The sequence below is a fragment of the Neopsephotus bourkii genome, unplaced genomic scaffold (genome assembly GCF_033783945.1).
Source record: "Neopsephotus bourkii isolate Nb327-2 ecotype Australia unplaced genomic scaffold, CSIRO-AGI_Nbou_v1 NB_346, whole genome shotgun sequence".
NCBI lineage: Eukaryota > Metazoa > Chordata > Aves > Psittaciformes > Psittacidae > Neopsephotus > Neopsephotus bourkii.
The window spans coordinates 1-19,259 of NW_026900852.1; the positions used below are offsets into that span (position 1 = coordinate 1).

Sequence of the window (19,259 nt, forward strand, 5' to 3'; positions counted from 1 at the left end):
CATTCCATTGGGGGGGGTGACACGACACCCCTAAACCCCCCTATATTGGGGGGTCCCCAAAGTCTTTTGATTTGAATCAATGGACCCCCTAAAGGCCCTATTATGGGGGTGAGGGACCCCAACCCCCCCCCATTTAGGGACTGAGGAGCCCTTATAGGTCTATGGACCCCCAAACCCCCCATTTAGGGGGTGAGGACCCCTTAACCCCCCCATTTTAGGGCTATGGAACCACAAAATCCCCCATTTAGGGGGATGAGGAACCCCAACCCCTCCCCATTTAGGGGGTTAGGACCACTTATAGGGCTATGGGACCCCAAACACCCCCAATTTAGGGGGTGAGGACCCCTTATAGGGCTATGGGACCCCCAGAAACGACCTTCCCCCCCCATTCCCCTCCCTGCAATGGTTTCACCCCCGTATGGCAACCCTGGTGTGGAAGAGTCCATTGGGTCGGAAGGGGGGGGGTTTGGGGTGGGTCAATGGAGTTTTTTGGGGGGGTCCAATAGGGGTTTTTTGGGGGATCAATAGGGTTTTTGGGGGGTCCAATAGGGTTTTTTTCGGGGGATCAATGGTGGTTTTTTTGGAGGGTCAATGCGGTTTTTTGGGGGGGGGTTGAATGGGGGTTTTTTGGGGGGCTCAATGGGTTTTTTTGGGGGGTTAATGAGGGGATCAATAGGGTTTTTTGGGGGGTCAACTGGGGTTTTTTGGGGGGGTCAATAGGGGTCCAATGGGTTTTTTGGGGGGGGGGGCATGGGGTTTTTTGGAGTGGCCCAATGGTGGTTTTTTGGGGGGTCAATGGGGTTTTTTGGGGGGTCCAATGGGCGTTTTTGGGGGGTGTTCAATGGGGAGTTTGGAGGAGTTAATGGGGGTTCCAATGGGGGTTTCTTGGGGGGGCCCAATGGGGGTTTTTGGGGGAGTCAATAGGGGCTTTTTGGGAGGATCCAATTGGGTTTTTTGGGATGGTCCACTGAGGTTTTTCGGGGGGGGGTCAATGGGGGCTCCAATGGCTTTTTTTGAGGGGTCCAATGGGGGTTTTTTAGGGGGTTCCAATGGGTTTTTTTTGGGGGGGCCCAACGGTTTTTTTGGGGGTGGGGGTCCAATGTTGTTTTTGGGGGGGTCCCAATGGGGTTTTTGTGGGGTCCCAATGGGGTTTTTTTTTGGGTGGGGTCCCAATGGGTTTTTTTTTGGGGGGGGTCCCAACGGGGTTTTTCTTTGGGGAGTCTATATGGGGATTTTGGGGGAGTCCCAATGGCGTTTTTTTGGGGGGATTCCAATGGGGTTTATGGGGGGTTCAATGGGGGTTTTTGGGGGTCTCCCAAGTTCTTGTTTTTTGGGGGGTCCAATGGGGTTTTTTGGGGGGTCCAATGGGGTTTTCTCTTTGGGGGGGGAGGGGTCAATGCGTTTTCGGGTTCCCCTGAGGGCCCTGCGGGGGGGCGGCGCGGCGGGGGGGGGGGGGCCCCTCGCGGCACTTGTGGCAGTAGAAGACGTCGGGGACGTTGTTCTTGCGGACGCGGGCGCAGGAGAGGTGGATCCAGGTCCCGCATTGGCTGCACTCGATCATGGGCCGGCCCGCAAAGGGCTTCTGGCAATAGCACGTGATGAGGTCCCAGGAGTCGTCGCCTGCGGGGAGCGGGGGAAATGGGTAAAATGGGGGGAAATGGGGGAAAATGGGGGGAAATGGGGGAAAATGGGGGAAATGGGGGAAATGGGGGGAAAATGGGTTAAAAATGGGGGGAAATGGGGGAAAATGGGTTAAAAATGGGGGAAATGGGGGAAAAAGGGGTTAAAAATGGGGGAAAATGGGGAAAAATGGGGAAAATGGGTTAAAAATGGGGGAAATAGAGTTAAAAATGGGGAAAATAGAGTTAAAATGGGGAAAATGGGGTTAAAAATGGGGGAAATGGGGTAAAAAAGGGGAAAATGGGGTTAAAATGGGGTTAAAATGGGGTGAAATGGGGTTAAAAATGGGAAAAATGAGGTTAAAAATGGGAAAAATGGGGTTAAAAATGGGGAAAATTGGTTAAAAATGGGGAAATGGGGGTAAAAACAGGGGGGAATGGGGTAAAAATGGGGGAAATGGGGGAAATTGGGGGGAAAATGGGGGGAATTGGGTAAAAATGGGGGAAATGGGGAGGAAATGGGGGTAAAATGGGAAAAATGGGTTAAAATAGGGGAAATTGGGGGGAAATGGGTTAAAAATGGGGGAAATGGGGGTAAAATGGGGGAAATGGGGAAAATGAGAGAAATGGGGTTAAAAATAGGGAATAATGGGGAAAATGGGGAGAAATGGGGAAAAATGGGGGAAATGGGATTAAAAATGGGGGAAAACTGACCTAAATTTATTATTCTCCTCATAAACCCCGAAAAATCTCTTTAAGTCTCCTCATAAACCCCTCAAATCCCCGTTTTCTCCCCCAAACACCCCTTATTCTCCTCATAACCCACCCAAATTCGTTTTTCCCCTAAAACCACCTTACTCTCCTCATAAACCCCCCAAATCCCGATTTCCTCCCCAAAACACCCTTATTCTCCTCATAAACCCCCCAAATCCCCATTTCCTCACCCAAAACCCGTTATTCTCCTCATAGACCCCCCAAATCCCCATTTTCTCCCCTAAAACTCCCTTATTCTCCTCATAAACCCCCCAAATCCCCATTTCCTCACCCAAAACCCGTTATTCTCCTCATAGACCCCCCAAATCCCCATTTTCTCCCCCAAAACCCCCTTATTTTCCTCATAAATCCCCGTTTCCTCCCTAAACCCCCCTTATTCTCCAAATAAACCCCCCAAATCCCCCTTTTTCCCCCAAAAGCCCTTATTCTCCTCATAAACCCCTCAAATCTCCATTTTACCCCCCAACCCCCCTTATTCTCCTCATCCCACTCCGTCTCTCTACATCCCCGTTTGCTCCCCCAAAACCCCCTATTCTCCAACCCCCCAAACCCCCCCTTTTCCCCCCCCAACTCACCGGACTCCACCATGATGTCCTCATCCATGACCCTCATCTCCCCCTCACTGGAGCTCCCGTCCCCGTCCCGGCTCGTCTCGGTGCTGCCGCCGCCTCCTCCTCCTCCTCCACCGCCGCCGCCGCCGCCATCTTTGCCCCCCACTCCCACCTCCCTCCCTTCCGCCTCGGACGCTACCACTTGCGGGGAAGCAGGGGGGGGGTGCGTGTGATGACCCGAGAGCGCCCGAGGGGGCTCGGCTTCCTCTTCCGAGTCCGTATCGCTGGGGGAAGCTTTCCCTCCCCCTTCGCGTTCAACCCCTCCCGTTTTCTTCCAACGCCGTTTCTTGCTCTTCTTAATACGGGGCCTCGCTTCCGGGCGGCCCCCCCCGCCTCCCCGCCGGTTGCGACGCTCCCGGCGCCGTGGCGACGCGGTCAAAGATGGCGGCGGCGGCGGAGGAGGAGGAGGCGGAAGTGGAGGCGGAAGTGGGACCACTCTAATGGCGCCCGCTTGAGGGGGGGGTCCTAAGTCGAACAAGGAGTCTTTAAGGCGCATTTTATCCAACAGGGCCGTGTCCGGGGGGTTTAACCGGTTAAAGCCGCGTTTCTTGGATGATTTGGCTTTGCGAACGAAGGTCTCGATGGTTCGGAGGGCGGTAGGGGCTGAGCTCCAAGCGTCCACGACACCCGCGACACCCCCCCCTACTCCGGGCCCGGTGGTAGCGCCCGGTTCCGGGGGAGGGGAGCTGGGGCCTGAGGAGGCCCAAGGGGGGTCCTAGAGGGGGGGAAACGGGGGTTAAATTGGGGTAAAAGGGGTTTAAATAGGGTTTATAGGGGTAAAAAGGAGGTAAAAGGCGGTTTATAGGGGTAAATATGGTTAAAAGGGGGTTAAATGGGGTTTATAGGGGGTAAATGGGGTTTAAAAGGGGATAAATGGAAGTAAAAGGGGGTTAAATGGGGGATAAATGGGGCTTACAGGTGTTAAATGGGGTTTATAGAGGTAAAAGGTCAGAAATGGGAAATCCTTCTTTGTACTGTTTCATAGGTGGGTTTGCTGCAGCAGTCCTCTCTGCTTGTGTATCTTACCTCCTTCCTGTCTGAAGCAGGGACAGTCACTTATTAGCATTAAGACTAGTTTGGAAGTAGAATAGCAATGGATAATTTAGGTATATTAAACACACAAAGCAAGTACCTGTAAGGGTAGCTTTTCCTTTATATCAGCTGTGCTAAACAGTTGTTACCTTAACTTTATACCGTAAACACAGGGATTTGTGGAGTTCTCTCAGGGTAGAATTATGCTCATGTAGTAAGGAATGATCGATAAACCTTGTAGTTATGTTCCTCACTTCTCAGTTCCAGCGCTTTGATTTAAGGAGCCTTCCAATACCACAAGAATTAGCACTCATCACAGCAGTTTTTATCATTCCCTGCCATGGCCATGCTGCTCTATTATGGAGTTGTTAAAGGGTGGATTGGTCTCTCCTGGTGCACATATGCAAAGAAAATGTCAAACAAAGGTCACCCAGCATCAAGAGTGCTTCAGTAAAATGGCTGTTGAATTTCAATGGGTACCTTGTTGGCAAAAAAGATAAAAATTAAGGAAGAAAGAAAAAAAAGAAAAAGAAAGTCCATGATGATTTTCTTGGCATTTGCTGCATGTTCAGCAGCATTGCCTCAGGCTGGCCTCAGTGCCTGGACTATGAATAGGAAGATAGACTGCAAAGTTGAGCATGTTCCTAGGCTGTTTACTCATTTCACCTAGAACAAAATGCAAGGACAGGGAAGGAACAAAGAAGGGACCTTGCTTGTCCTTGCTCTCTGTAGGACAGTGGGCAAAACTTCTAGCTGCATTTAAGGGGCAAGGGGTGCAGATAGGAACTCTAAACCACAGCGAAATCCTTTATGTGGTCACTTCCAGGTGCTACCTCCTTTAGCCTTTTAGTTGGCTTAATCATGAATTTTCTTTTCCTCATTTAAGGCTAAAAAGCTTGATCTGAGACTGATGTGGGACAGGGCTGAGATTCGGATATTGCACACCCAAATCAGAAACGCCTGATTTGGCATCTAAAGCCAGGTCTTACGTAGCTTCATGTGTTACCTACTGGTGACATACTGCATTGGTTTGGCTCATACTGGTCAAAATGCAAACTGGTATTTCCATCTCTTACGCATAGGTGCTCTGGGTGTGATTATCTCAACCCACTGTCAGTCCAACTCCATACTGAAACCAAAGCAAAATACGTTGCCAGAGGCAGTGTTAATGGGGGAGGATTTTTACCATGTATTGCTGAGAGCCTATGGCTTGAAGCAGAGATTTGGTCCCCCACAGCTGTTAATCCAGCACTTGACATTTAATGACAAGCTTGGTTTTGCGTCAGAGAAATGAATTTATTACGTCTTCTTGGCAACTTCTCACTCTGCTCTTCTCCATTTCCCCTTTGTCCCAACCTCTCTGCCAGATGTCAGCCTAATGCAGCAATAACAATCCCTGCTGGTGAGACTTGAAGTGATAAACGTTTCCAAGAGCAAAATGATGCTTTTCTGAGCTTGGGTATAAACCAGTAGCACCGTTTCTTGCTCTAGGTCCCAGAGATTTTCTTTCTTCCTTGACATTTGGAATAGCTAAATAAATAGCCCTCCTGCCTTATGCCCCATACCTCAGTCCAGCTTTAGCTGCAAGTCTAATGGAATGGATATTCTTAGGGTATTTATTAGTAGCTGTAAGGGGTAGAATTTAGGAAACAAGGCAGCAAATGCACAGCCATTAAGCTTTTGGTCTCTGCAAAAGTATGGAACCAAGAGCCATTTGGAAAACGGTGGAGGCTGTGCATTGCTGACTGTGTGCAGGTTTCAGTTCATGAACAGCAGGAAGAAGTTTGCTTATCACAAATGTTCAGTTCACACCAGGTTTGTGTTATTTCTACTGGGAAATCTAAGAGGTGAACTGAGCCAGCGTTTCCACACTGTGGCAACGTGATGAGACTAAATGGCAGAACACTTGCACTGTTGAATATTTAAATGGGTGTCAACTACTTATTACTCTGGGAAGGGAAAGTAAATCCCTCACCATGTTTTATGATTCTTTTCCTCATGACTGTGAAACAGTCAGTGGGCAACATGCAGGGACCCAGAGCAGAAGGATTTGGTCAGGGGCTCTTTGTGGGATTATTTTGCCTTTTAGCCACCAGCTAAAATCTTGTCCAGTTGCTGATGTGTGTAACCTGTCACAGGTGATCCGTGGCCTATGGGAAATTCATCTGTGGGAAATGGATCTTGATGCATTATTCTTTAAACAGACCTGCCCATTTCATTGAGAGTCGCTGCACTAAGGCTCACAGCATCCATGACTTTATTCCTTTAACTTGACCTGAGTCCACGTCTCCCAGGATCAGGAGTTTAGCACATGCCTTTTAAGTTCTGGCATTCTTTAGCAGTCCGAGCCCTTGACTGTCCTTCCTGGGTTCTCCCAACATGTAACCTTTTCAGTGACAGATTAAAAGTGTATTACAGTGTTCTTGTTCTCCTCTATTTAACACATAGCCTATGGACTTGAGCTGGAAGTCATGTCTTTGAGTGACGCCACTCTCCTGTTTGGTAGGAGGGGCGGTGATTTCAATAACCACAGAATGAGTTTGTTCAAATTTGAAAGAAACTTTAGACATTTAAAACCGTACACATTTAAAGTCACAAAGGAAAATACAGTAGACTTTGAAATTGTGGCATCTGCTCAAGAGTTGCTACTTGTCTTCATAGGTGGCTTGAGGGATTCCTGCTTGATTTGTCATGGCATCCTTAAGAACATTTTACAATGCCAAAGGTCCTTGGAAATTCAGACCCAAAGGGTGCATGGAGTTGCTCAAATGTACTTGCAGGGAGAACAGGTTTAAACAATCTGCAGCCACCTTAAAGACAAGAGCAGAAATAAACAGATGCAATTTGTTAGTGCTGGACTGCTGACAAGATAGCTGTGGAACGCTGCGGGCAAAGAGCAATGAGCTCACTTCTGCCAGCTGCTGTGTGTCCAGAGGGAATGTGTTGATCCTCTGGCTTGTCTCAGCTTAAGCCATTTTGAGGTGGATATGATTCTTCCCAGATCCAGGCACTTAATGACCGCTTTGGGGGTTATCTTCTTGGGGTTGTGCTCATGCTGCAGCATCAGAGCATTTTCTTATGCAGGGAAAGAACTCTGCATCTTCATCCAGAGCAATACCCTGGGTTTGTTGCATGTGTTCAGCCACCATAGAATTTAGAAACTAAGACAAGGGAAGAGCTGTGAACAGCAGTGGCATTTGGAGAGTGCTGCCAGGCAAATGGGAGGTGCTGGACCATGATGACATTGACAGATTATGACTGAAAGGATGTTTTTAACTCCTGGATAGGCGACAGACTGAAAGAAGGGATACAGGAGAGGGTGTCACTGTACACGGTTTGCGTGTGCAAGAGAGAAGTTGTCTTCAGATGAGACTTCCTGGGTTTTTTTTGGCATTTCTATTAAAAATACCCAATTCAGCTTCCTTGTGGCTGGTTTTCTACAGCTCTGCTGCTTTATTTGCCTCCTCCAAAAGGAGGTAGACTAATACACAGCGTAGAAGAATTACTTTGTATGTATGGAGGGGGTGGAACATACATAAGTAGGAATCTGGCTTTCAATCACAGCTGTGTTTTGGATTGTACTGTTGATGGGAGATTGAAATACTTTCCTTTGTGTGTATTAAATAATATTCAGTCTAATTATAGTAAATACGATGGTGCAAACACACTGCCATTGTTGAAGTTAATGACCCAAGTAAATAGTAATGACCATTTAACAAACCGTTTGAAGTTCACTCAGTTGAATTAACTGTAGTATTGGAAGATGCTGAGTGCATTGGTTCCAAAGGTCCTGCAGCAGTGCCTTAACTGGGACTGAAATGATGCAACAGCCCCTCCCGAGAGCTCTGCAGTTTGCCAGGAGGTTGTCTCATTTTTTTCCTGTATCTTTTGTAGTCTATAACTACATTATGTTATTAAAAGACACTTCTGAAAATGGGGAGGAATAAGATACTGCGGGGGTTTTCCCATGGAGTTAGTGGGGTTTTAGTATGTGGATTTATTTGGATTTTTCTGGAGAAGCAAACATACTGTGCTAATGAAAAGCCTCGTAACTTGCTTAGGAGTTAATAAAGCAACCAGGAGACAAGAGGGAGCAAGGGCATGAAAATAGATTATCCAGGTCTCAGCTTAGCACTTGAACTGTTGGCTTATTCATCTGGTGGCCCTACTTTGCAGGTTAGCACAGTTCAATTAACTGGTATTTGTGATGTGCTTATGATAGGCTGTGATAGGAGTCGAGAGATAGGAAGCATACTTAATGTGCCAGCAGACAGTGAACTGTGTGCAGCCCTGTGCTAACAAAGTGTGCCCCAATTCACAAGAAGCCCCCATAATAATTTAATTACTGTGTTGTGTGGATAGTGCACCAGGAGACAAAGAGCACTGAAGTCTTTCTTGGTCTAAGCAGAAAAGGCCCTGGTGCAGTCAACAGTGCTAACATATTGTAAGCTTCTTGCATTCTCTCTCTCTGCCTCCTTTTTCTTTTAATGCTTGCCCTGAATCTCTTGCTGTGATGTTCAGGTTCAGTAATCAGAGGACCAGCTTCCTCCCCAGGAAAACTGAAGGCTTGGCATGCAGCTCAGATTTATCTTCATGGGCCAATCGTTTCCCCTGAAATGAGCTACATCATGGTGGGCTCTGCAATTTATTCATAATCTCTCAGTGAAATCAGAACTTGCCCATAATCAGGACTTACAAGTGTCAATTTGCTGCTTGTCATAAAAACTCAGGGCTTCACGGTTCTTCTGGAAAGGAAATTTTCTGCGTGAGCAATGGAGAGGAGGAAAGATGCTCCTGTTTATTTATCCACCTGCAAGGAAACTTCTGCTCCAGGTTCAAAAGTTACCACTTGGGGTTTCAAACAAACCAACCGTTTCCACTGTTTGCATTCATCTAGATTTCAGCATGTCAGTGCTGACAGGTTCAATACAACACCTGGCTTAAACCTCTCCCCAAACCTGAGGGGTTTTATTGATGAAATTAGCACAACAATCAATATGTTGAATATAGCTGATTGATGCTCAACTCTTTTTAAAGGTGAAAGTGGGCAGAAAATCCTCACCCCTGCTGTCTGTAGCTCCTGCAGGTGGGCATACTGGCATACAGAGCTTCCCAAAGGGCTGGCAAGCCATCTGGCAGCTGTAGTAGATAGATCAAGTACAAGGACAGGTCTGCATTCCAGACAGAATTCCATTAAAGTATGACTTGAAGTAAATAAAAGACATTCAAGCTGGTAATGATGCCCCTGTCTTTCCCTAACCCCATTTAACAACCAAGGATCAGTTGAATTTAGGGTCTTGATATCAGTTTTATGTAAATTAGCAATTGCCCCTACAGTGATGAAATACAATGTCTAGGGATGGAGTAATAGCAGATTAATTTGTAGTTTATGTATCCTCCTTGGATGTGGCACACAGGTTATAAATACAATACTAAATGACATTAGTGAACTCCTAGTTGTGTTTACTGATGTGAAATTAAAGGAGGGATCAGATCATGATCATAAATATGTCCCCATAGATCAGAGATATATACCCAAAAGAAGACATTTAGGTAAACATGTTGCTGGGGTTTGTCCTTGAGGTATGTGATAATAGTGGAGGTTTTCTTGGGAAAACCAAATGTCCTGGAGGAGCAGAGCCAAGATGTTATCAAGGTGTTATTAAGATGTTGTTGATGTGAAGAAAACAGGGACCTTTGCTGTTGCAGTGCTTTTGATCAGCTAAAGGATTTGTTATTCATGTAGCATCCCCTGTGTGCATAGTGCACCCTGTGTCTGAGACGCTTCCAGACTCAAGACCCTGCTCTTGGCTTTTCTTTCTCCTTCCTCTGCAAAGAACTTCTCCCGTGCTGCCTTGGTCAGGTTGCTCTACCAGCTGATTTACTGTAAAGTCTGTTCAGTTTGGTTCTGAATGTGAAAATTAACATGCTCAAACGCTGTTGATTGCTTTAATTTCTACAGTCATGCGGCACTATGAGCCATCTCTTTTCCTTGAGGACTGTATGTTTCAGTAGCCTGTAATATTAACAATTAATGCTCAGATATCTAGGATGGGTTTACTCTAATTTTAATAAAAGGCCTTGAAGGAAAGGTCAGTGAACTGTAAGAAATCAATCTTTCATAAGCAGTCTTTGGTTCTCATTGAAATATTTATGAATGATAAAGCTATCTTGAGAAGGCAAAGTTCAGCACAGAGGCCACTGGTGACAACATGACAAGGTTTCATAACAGACAATGTGTATAATTAAAGCAAGAATGTAGAATGAAAACAGAAGATGTGTCTGTTTCGTTATGCAAGGCTTCAAGGTGTAGTAATCTGCTGTGACTGCATAGTGCAAGAGGCTTTTCCTGAGTTACAGCTAATAAAGACATCCCATATAGATCATAACTATGAGCAAGTGAATAAAAACTATTCATTTAAACTATTCTCTAGGATTTCTTAGTTTGATGAAGGAGCAGAAAAGGCTCACAGGTAGCGCCCTGGGAGCTGACTGGCAGTAAGGGAGCAGTCGTATTCCACGAGTTAGGAGCATGAGATGAAGATGCACTAGTACAAAGCACTGACTTTGAAAGTGGGCCTGAGCTGTTGGTTTTGAGTGGTCATTTGGTGCTTTGAGGGTCACTGCTTGGTAAGATTTCTGCTTGAGAAGTCGGTTGGTATAAAGTGTATTTTCTGGAGCTAGAAGACAGAAACTGTTTGTGCACTCCCTGCCACCCTAAGTTTCACTTCATGGTATAGTAGGATTTGAAAAGCCTTTCTAGTAGATGGACTCTCCCGCTTCTCCTCTGTCTCAGGCACCAGCCAGCTAGTGTTTGCAGCTGCTTTGCATTGGTTCAAAGCCCAAAAAGGGGTTGGGCCTGCAGAACAGAACCCTGTGTTTAAGCTTTGGCTTTTTGGTTGCTACATGAGAAGTGAAGACACAATCGGAAACATTTTTCAGTAGGAGAAGTGTGTATCTTCAATTGCGAGACCTTTCTCTTTATTGCTTACTTGAATGACATTATCCACACCTTGGCTGTTGAAATCAGTGCATGAAAGGGAAGGAGAAAGCTAGGTAAATTGCATTAGAAAACACAATCTACATCACAACAGGAATACATTAATTTAGAATAAAATTAGCAACCTTCTGCTAACAGAATAATGAATATTTGTAGAGGTTTATCAAAGTAAAAAAATAAAGAAAGGAGAAGCCCTAATTGTGTTTGTTAATTCACACCCTCCCCACCACTGTAAGAAAAACTCAGTATGAGCAAAGCAATCATCTTCCTGGTATTCTTGGAGACAAACACAAAGGCTGGTTACCCAGTGCCATTATTTCACCACATCCCATCTTAATTACAGTGAGAAACACAGAGGATAAAGGAGTCATTTCAGATTAGACAAAACAATTGCTTCCCTAAGCTTCTTAGCATTAATTCTTTCTGGGGCTTGTTTTGTTCTTGGCTGTTCTCCTCACCTTCGTGTGAGGGTGTATATGCAGGACTGGGCAATACCTCACATCTGACCCAGCCTCACGGGGTTCTATAATGTAGCAAGAAGGTTTCTTCAAATCCAAGTCTAACTCATGTTATTACTTGCTCCATCTGTTTTTTAATGGTAGTATGAGCCAGTTGGGTTCTGTCTCTCATTCTGCCCATCAGAAGGAACTGTGTTTCTTACTTACCCATGTAGACACTGCCATAATCCTCATCTACTGGGCTGCCTGCCAGTCCGTTTTTGAAGTGTATTGTTCCCGGCTCGTGTGTTCATCTTACTTATAACATGATTGATTCCAGTCACTGGGCCAGAAATGCCCTTCCAAATTGTCACTGCTTAAGGGCACCACTCAAGAAAAATACAGGCACAAATCATCCCCCCAAATAAAAAGGTCAACGGGTATTGAATTAGTTCATTTACAGAACTCTGTGGAATTAGCAGTGTACTCTTAAATTGCTTCTTGATTGAGGACTTTTGCCTCATTAATCCTAAACAACCTCTGAACAGTGTTAACATCTAGCAGAGAAATGAGTGAGGCTTTAGAAACCTTGCACACATCCTGGGCTACAGAAGGCAACTTCCTAATACTGAAGTACGCAAACAGCAGCAGTGTGTCTGTGAAGCAGCATCCCTTTGTTGTCCATAATGGCATGTCCCCTACTGTTGCCCTCAGAGGCTCAAGTTGATAAGTTAACTCCAAATACCCACAGCCCAGAGGTCTGCTTCTATAATCCAGAGGGGTCTAAGAGACAGTTGTAGGGTTTATTAGCGAAAGCACGGCCATGCACAACTTTGGGACCAGTCTGACCAATGTGAGATGATGGAGACAGGCCCACAGATTTCTTCCAAAGGAAAACTAATACAATATATTTCCTCCAGAGGCTTCCTGCTCCTGTCACTGGTGCAGTAGTTTCTTACTTAGTTTTCTCCTGGCTTCTTACCTTTGTGGCATGCTGACATTCACTCTTATTTTAGGCTTCTCATTTTAATTTCTTTATTTTTTTCCTTTGAGAAAGAACCTGTTTCAGTTTGGCTCTTACTTACATGAAGTCTGTTCTTGCTGATGTCTGTGTACTGTATCATTGAGCTCTCTCACTGGACAAAGGGCTGCAGGTTAACAGAGGTTGCAAGTGTTGGCCAGTTTAGAACTGCTGCCAGGTTAATATTATTAGATTTCTTCAGGCTGTTTATTAATATGTTCCTCCTCTTCCTTTCCATCCACTCCCCTTAATCTCTTTCAAAGAAGAGAGGTCTGTCTTGTGTGTCTAAATATCACCGGTGCAGCAAACATTGCACATAGAAACAGCAAATTACCTGTGTGATGTTATTACCCTGATCTTTGTCTTTCTTCACCCATCTTTGTAGATGCTGTTTGTCCCCGTGCCCCAGACCTGCACATGTAAATTAGACTGTGACCTCTGCAGCTCTGGGAGCAGGGCTTTCTTTAAGAACTGCTCTGTAAAATACCTGAGAACCTGTCTGGTGCTGTTATGAGTAATAATGAGGATAATGAGGCCATTTCCCTTGTTAGTGAGCAAAAAACTCCTGCGAGTACTGGGAAGAATGGAGGGAGTTTGCTGCTTCCTCTTGCAGCTTCCTCCCAGTCAGCAGGAGCATTCACTGAGCTTGGCGGGTAGTCAGGGAAGGGCACTTCCATGGCTTACTCCATTTGTTTCCCACCTCCCACGTTTCTGTAGCATCATATAGCTGAGTGGATGCTTCTGTGTATGTCTGCACACCCCTCCCTTACTTTTATTAATGTCAGAAGACATTCTCAGCCCTGCAGGGGACAGCCAGCATTACCGTCTGCTCTCATGTTGAGTTATTAATTTAACCAAAAATTTCAATTTCAGATAGCCTGAGGTTAGTCTCCTGCATTGGCAGCCCCTCATCATTCCAGGAGTGTCCCTAGTAATAACCTTTGCCTGCCTCATTACCTTTTTGCATGCATAATAGCTTTGTGGACTGTGGGATTAAAAGAAGCGGGGATAAAAATGGTGCATGCTTGTCTGGGTTCTTTTCTATTGGCTTCTTCACCTGTTCAGGAAAATGACAATCTTTTCAGCAGGTGCCTTATTCTTCAGTAAGTATCAAGGGAAAAGGCACTTTTTAAGACCAACATCCATTTTTGTTTGAGTACATACCTGGAAACCATATTGCAGGGTTTTAATGAGGCTGCTGTTTGCAAAGATCTTTCTCCAAGTGTGTTAGGTGGCAGAGTATTAAAAAGAAAAAGTAATTAGTGAAGGACAAAATGCATGGGAAGAAAATCACAGCCCCTTTTCCCAAGTCAGATTTTAATTGAATTTGGATGCAGCAGAACTGCTAAGCTCTTTTTTCCACCATAAATGTTAAGTACAGACGGCTCACCATTCTATTACAGCTCCATAAATTAGTTTGATTGTAGCACATCCCTTGCAGAACAACTGTTGCTCCCTCTAAAAGTTTGTAAATCAAGCTTAAGCTTAATGTACTTTTTCTTCCCTTGGATTTTAGTATTACTGCCGTTTCCATAAGCCCAGGGTCTGTGGTGCTTGTTTCCCATGTGGTCCCAGTTCCCTGAATCTCACACGTTTGTGCATGGCTGTGAGAAGCAGATGATCGTGATAATGAGTAGTAAATAATTGCTTGACGTGGGAAGCTTCTCAGGAGCAAAACCAAATGTTTCCAGGTAATGAAAGGGAAAATACATCTGTGTCTGTTTGAAGGGGGGAGCCAGCAATGGAGGGGCCTGCTTTCAGGAGCGTTCATCACCCACAAATGGCGTGACATTTCTCAAAAGTCCTCAGCTTCTAATTAGCACCTTTAAAAAGTCAGATTTCACCAGAAGGTGTGTGTGCGTCCCAGCAACGGGAAGACTTGGCTGCTGTGCTTTGGAAGGATGTGGGATGTTTTATACTGGGGGAGCAGCCAGTGCGGTTTTGAGGTCTGTTTGTATCTTTCTAGTTGCGAGATGCTTCAAGGACACAGTAGGGTAAAATAAAGGGAGTTACAGCAGCCTGGTTGTGTCTGCTTTGAGGATGAGAATGTTTTTGTGTGGAGAAGGGAATGCCAGGAGAAACATGTCAGTTTTATTTTGGATTGACTTCATTTTAAGGGAGTGAGAGCACTCTGGGCGCATCACCAGTACATAGAAATGACTGAGTGTTTTCAGATCTTGAAAGAAGTTTGCTTTGGGGAGAAAAGGTAAAATCAGAGTGGAGCTGGTCGAAAGCTAATGCCTGAGTGGTGAGGGGAACACAGCTAGAATGGCAGTGCTGTGGCTCCTCTTTCTAGGATATCTCTGAGTGCATTAGAGAAATATTATAGTCTTATAGATGAAAGATAAGGAAAGACAGTGCAAGGAAACTGCCTGCTCCAAGTATCGTAGAATTGAGAATTGATTTGATCTTCATATTCCCAGGTCTGTGACTTCACTATAAAACAGTCCTTTTCCTCCCTTGATGGGAGTTACAGAGACTATGTAGTGTATATCCATCTTCATGTGCTGCTATACAGAATCATGATTAGTCCATTCATATTTGATTTAAATGACCATTTTACTTTTAGATTTTTACTTCATTACAAGAGGCATGATACAAACCAACACTTTTTTGCTTCTTTTCAACACTATTTTTACTTCTCCTTTCAGTAATGGGTGTCCTCACTTTTCTAGCAACAGACCCCACTTTAAAGCAGATGCACATCATGTTTTATAGAAATACTTGGTTTCACTACATGTATTCCATTCAAAACTAAACTAGTTGCAGAGACTCTGTTCTTACTACTCAAGTATGATTGTAGTTCTTGAAATCCCCAGAGGCAGCTGGCATAGGAATAATGGTGACTGAAGAGACTTACTTTTGCTGCTGGGGTGGTAGAGGTGCTCCCAGCCCTGCTGCTTCCAGTGATGCTGGGAAGTGTTGAATAACCAGCTGGGTCATTCCTGCTCAGTTGCTGTAATTTATTGTCTCACTGAATCCAGATTTCCTGAATGTTAATGAAAAAAATACCCATCACACCAGCTCATGCCATTCTCTTTTATGACCTTATTAAATCTTACACTTTCTTATCATGCAGTGACAATTACTGGAGTATAGGACAGAGCTGCTTCTCTGCGTCAGCCATGGCATGTACGCTTTCCCTTGTCACCAGTGCTGGCTGAGTGATTTAGACCAAATGAGCAATCCTGGGAGAGATTTTTACACTCTTGACAGGATGATATAACAAGAGAAAGGCTATTACCGAATACAAAGGAATAAGCAGAAGGGAGAAGGCAGGTGAGGAATGGGGAAGTAAATCTTTACATCTGTCACTTCATAATAAAATAACCTTCATGTTAAGATTTAATGAGCTGGTTATCCCACTAAAGAGGGAGGAAAATACTGTCATCCTGCCTATCCCAGGCATTTTTGGCCCAAGACATACCTGGTTACAGAGGCGGGAATGGGGGGGGGGGGGGGGGAATGGATGTGTGTACACACACAGACTAATAAGGTGACTACCCAGTGTATTCTCTCACCTTATTAATGTGGTGTTTCTGCCTCTAAAGTCAACCCAGTGCAGAAATGTCAGTGTCTATAGGCAAAACTAAAACTTAGGCTCTCTCTGTGGTGGTACAGGGAGACTAAAAGACTTCAGTAAATGACTGTTTTATTTTGATGTACTCCCAGAAAAGCTGTGTTACTTTTCCAAGTCATAACAATTTCTTAGCTCATGCATTGATGTCAGTAGCTACTCTTCAGTTACACTTCTCATTAGTTCCATAGAAAAATGATGCTCGGAGCAGGCATGATTAAGAGCTAAGAGCCCTCCTTAACAGAGAAGTGTGCTTTACTCCTGGATAATTCAAAACAGACCACTTCTCATATTTCTGATAGAAGGTACCAAACTTCTTAAAGGGCTTGCTTTAAAGCTTATTTTGAACTCTGGAAGGCATATTTTAAGAGCTAATGATTTATTCATAGTAAACCAGCCATGCTAATAATGTATTCTGCCTATTATAATACATAACTCAGTGCCACACTATAGAGGCAGTTGTCATGTGGTCCTGTCTGATAAATGCAGTCACAGAACTCTGTGTAAGCCACATTAGTTTTGTCATCTGCCTCAACCATCTAAAGGAAACACTGCATGGTTTTTACAGTCTTTCTTAACAGTGTTGGTGAATAATCTATTATTTATATACAGAAGCGGTGCCAGCCACTGGGTAAGAAAGGTTGTCCATGCTTTGAGGAGTTAAAGTACTAGAAATCGTCTTTTTCTCTTATTCTGTCTTTTTCCTACCTTAAGCAAGGTCATTTGACTTTTCTAGGCAAGCAGTATAATGGCATTCCACCAGGGAATTAACCATTGCACAGGTTGGCACTTTGCAGCCACCAGTGAAGCATTGCATTCAGTAAAGACATCATTCAGCAGTTCTCCAGTAAAGAAACCAGCAGAGGAGGCAGCAGTTCAGAGTGCTTGAGATGTGCCACCAGGCCCTGAAAGTCCCTCCTCTCTGATCTGTAAGACACTATGTGGTGTGCTTAGAGGCATGGGGAGAAGTGCTGCTTCCTTCATTCACTTGTTTTGAAATCAAGGAGTCAAATAACTCATTGTAGAGTTCATGCTTCACCTTTGAGAGGACAGAGTATGCTGATCCTGACCAATGGATTGAATGAACCAGTGGTTCAGCTAATCAATATGCTGACTGTTTTCAGCACAGCTTTTGGTGGCAGAGCGGGATTGCCAGTGGATAGTGGTGGGGCTGTGCAGCTTGTCCAAAGCCTGTCTGAGGTCCTGACTTGTGAGAGGTTCTCCCACAGTGGAAAACCAAGCTGAAGTTACTCGAGGGCAGGTGGTTTTGATGCCACGCTGAGAAGTGTGAAGTTGATGGCAATGATTCCTAACCAGCACATGTTCTGGAAGTGAAGCACAGTGCCAGGATGTGACAGCCCTGTGACAGCTCTCCTGCGTTTCAGGCAGGGCAGTGCTTCCAAGTGTGTTATGGAAGTGTTTCAATTAAAATAGGTGAAAGTCGAGAGTAATATTTTCCCTCCTTCCTGGTGAGGGAAGAAACATTCTGGCTGCTCCAACCACAGGCAGTGCTAGGGTGTCCCATTGCTGGGTAATTGCCATGGCAGACACTGGTAATCTCTGCAAAATGTAGCAACGCATCAGTGATTTGGATTCCTGAGGGCTGTTTTGTACTAACAAAGCTTTCTGCAGGACTTGAGGCACTGACCATTACTTAAAGTTTGAATCTGCTCGTGGCTGCTGTTACTGAGTAAATAAAGCTGACAGGGGAAAAAGCAAACAAACAAAACCAGAGTAAGGGAAGATAGCCTTGAAGCTGTGGGGTGTATTGGAATACCAACTCCATCAAATCAAACCAGTACCTCGCAAGTAGAAGAGCAAAAAAATATGTAAAAAAGCACAAACCTCCTCAGGAGGGGACAGATTGGGATTTATTCAGTTTAGTTTAAATTAGTCTGTGGTGTTTGTAACCAGGAGTAGTTCTCTCCAGCGCTGCCTCCTGTCACAACAGAAGGGTTAGAGGATTTGAGTAAGCAACCAAATGGCCTTAAAACAGAAACACATGCAGGGAGAGAACCCATTTCTTTCCTTATCTACCAACCAAAGCCTTCCTTCCTACCATGAACTCTATATTGGCACCATTAACAGCTGTGGGAACGTACTATACCAACATCTCCTGGGCTATACAACAGGGCCGTGGGGAAAGCCGGTGTCACAAAACAAGTCAGTGCCCTGTTTGAGGGACCAGCCACCATGGTAGATGTGCTGGCAGCTCATTATTCCTCAGGTTCTGTGGAGACAGAACAGGACTGAACACCAGGCAGGGGTGTGTACTTGGTTGGGCTGAAGCACATCAGCACTCTTCAGCTGAGCTATCCTACATTAAATGACCATCTGCTTCTTTTACTAGAGCCATAGCTTCTTATAGAAATTTTATTATCAGAGTAACACAACAAATTCTTTTCAGTAATGCAAAATACCCGTGTATTTTTGTGTCATGGAGGGGAGTGCAGCAGGGCATTAAATGCGTATGGGGCGCTGTGCATGCAGGGGGAATGTGGCATGTAAAGGAGGAGGATGCTTCTGTGCTCAGTGGAGGCCTTAATTCTGCTTTGAGATCATCTAAGAACAGCCTCCCCTTGCAGGGTAATTTCTCAGTGGCTGTTCAATGAATCACACTGCAATGCACTGCTTACAATAACATATGTTATTCCTCTGCAAATGTAATTAATCATGAATAATTTTACAATGAATGGCAAAGGCAGTTAACATGGTAGGCCTGCTTATTATAAAGGGTGGTCATTACATTATGTGTTGTATATCTTGGATGATAACAACTTTAATGCATGTAATAAAATGGTTGAGGGCTATCGTGATTTATAACAGCTTGTCCTAGCATCCCCTGCAATGTACATAGTAATAATACACTTTATACCATCTCACTTAAGGTGGGTGCCATCTGCAGGGTCTCATTTTGTTGCACACACACGTGTGTTAATGTGACACAGTGGTAACTAGAGTGTAGATGAGATCTATCCAGAGAAGGGCTGTGTACTACTCAAACACCCCAGTGTTGCTCTGCCTTAATCCAAGGGTTCCTGGTGTCTTCTCCCCAGACTGGTGACAAGCAGATGTGGGTGCCTCTGAGGAGGATGAGCACTGGTACTTGTGCAGGTTGTGATGTGTTGGTGATAACAGTCGGGGGCTTTCTGACTGCAGGACTGAGTGCTGTTTGCTGGCAGGGTATT

General features: G+C 44.9%; 1 protein-coding gene across 1 annotated transcript; it reads right to left on the reverse strand.

The window, feature by feature from the left end:
* Positions 1–1,393: 1,393 nt before the first annotated feature.
* PHF23 (PHD finger protein 23) lies at positions 1,394–5,375 on the reverse strand. The gene is made up of 4 exons (XM_061348279.1): positions 5,361–5,375; positions 3,095–3,719; positions 2,969–3,061; positions 1,394–1,620 (listed from the first exon to the last, which is right to left on the reverse strand). Exons 1-4 carry the CDS (start codon positions 5,373–5,375, stop codon positions 1,394–1,396), a joined length of 960 nt encoding a protein of 319 aa, XP_061204263.1.
* Positions 5,376–19,259: the final 13,884 nt, after the last annotated feature.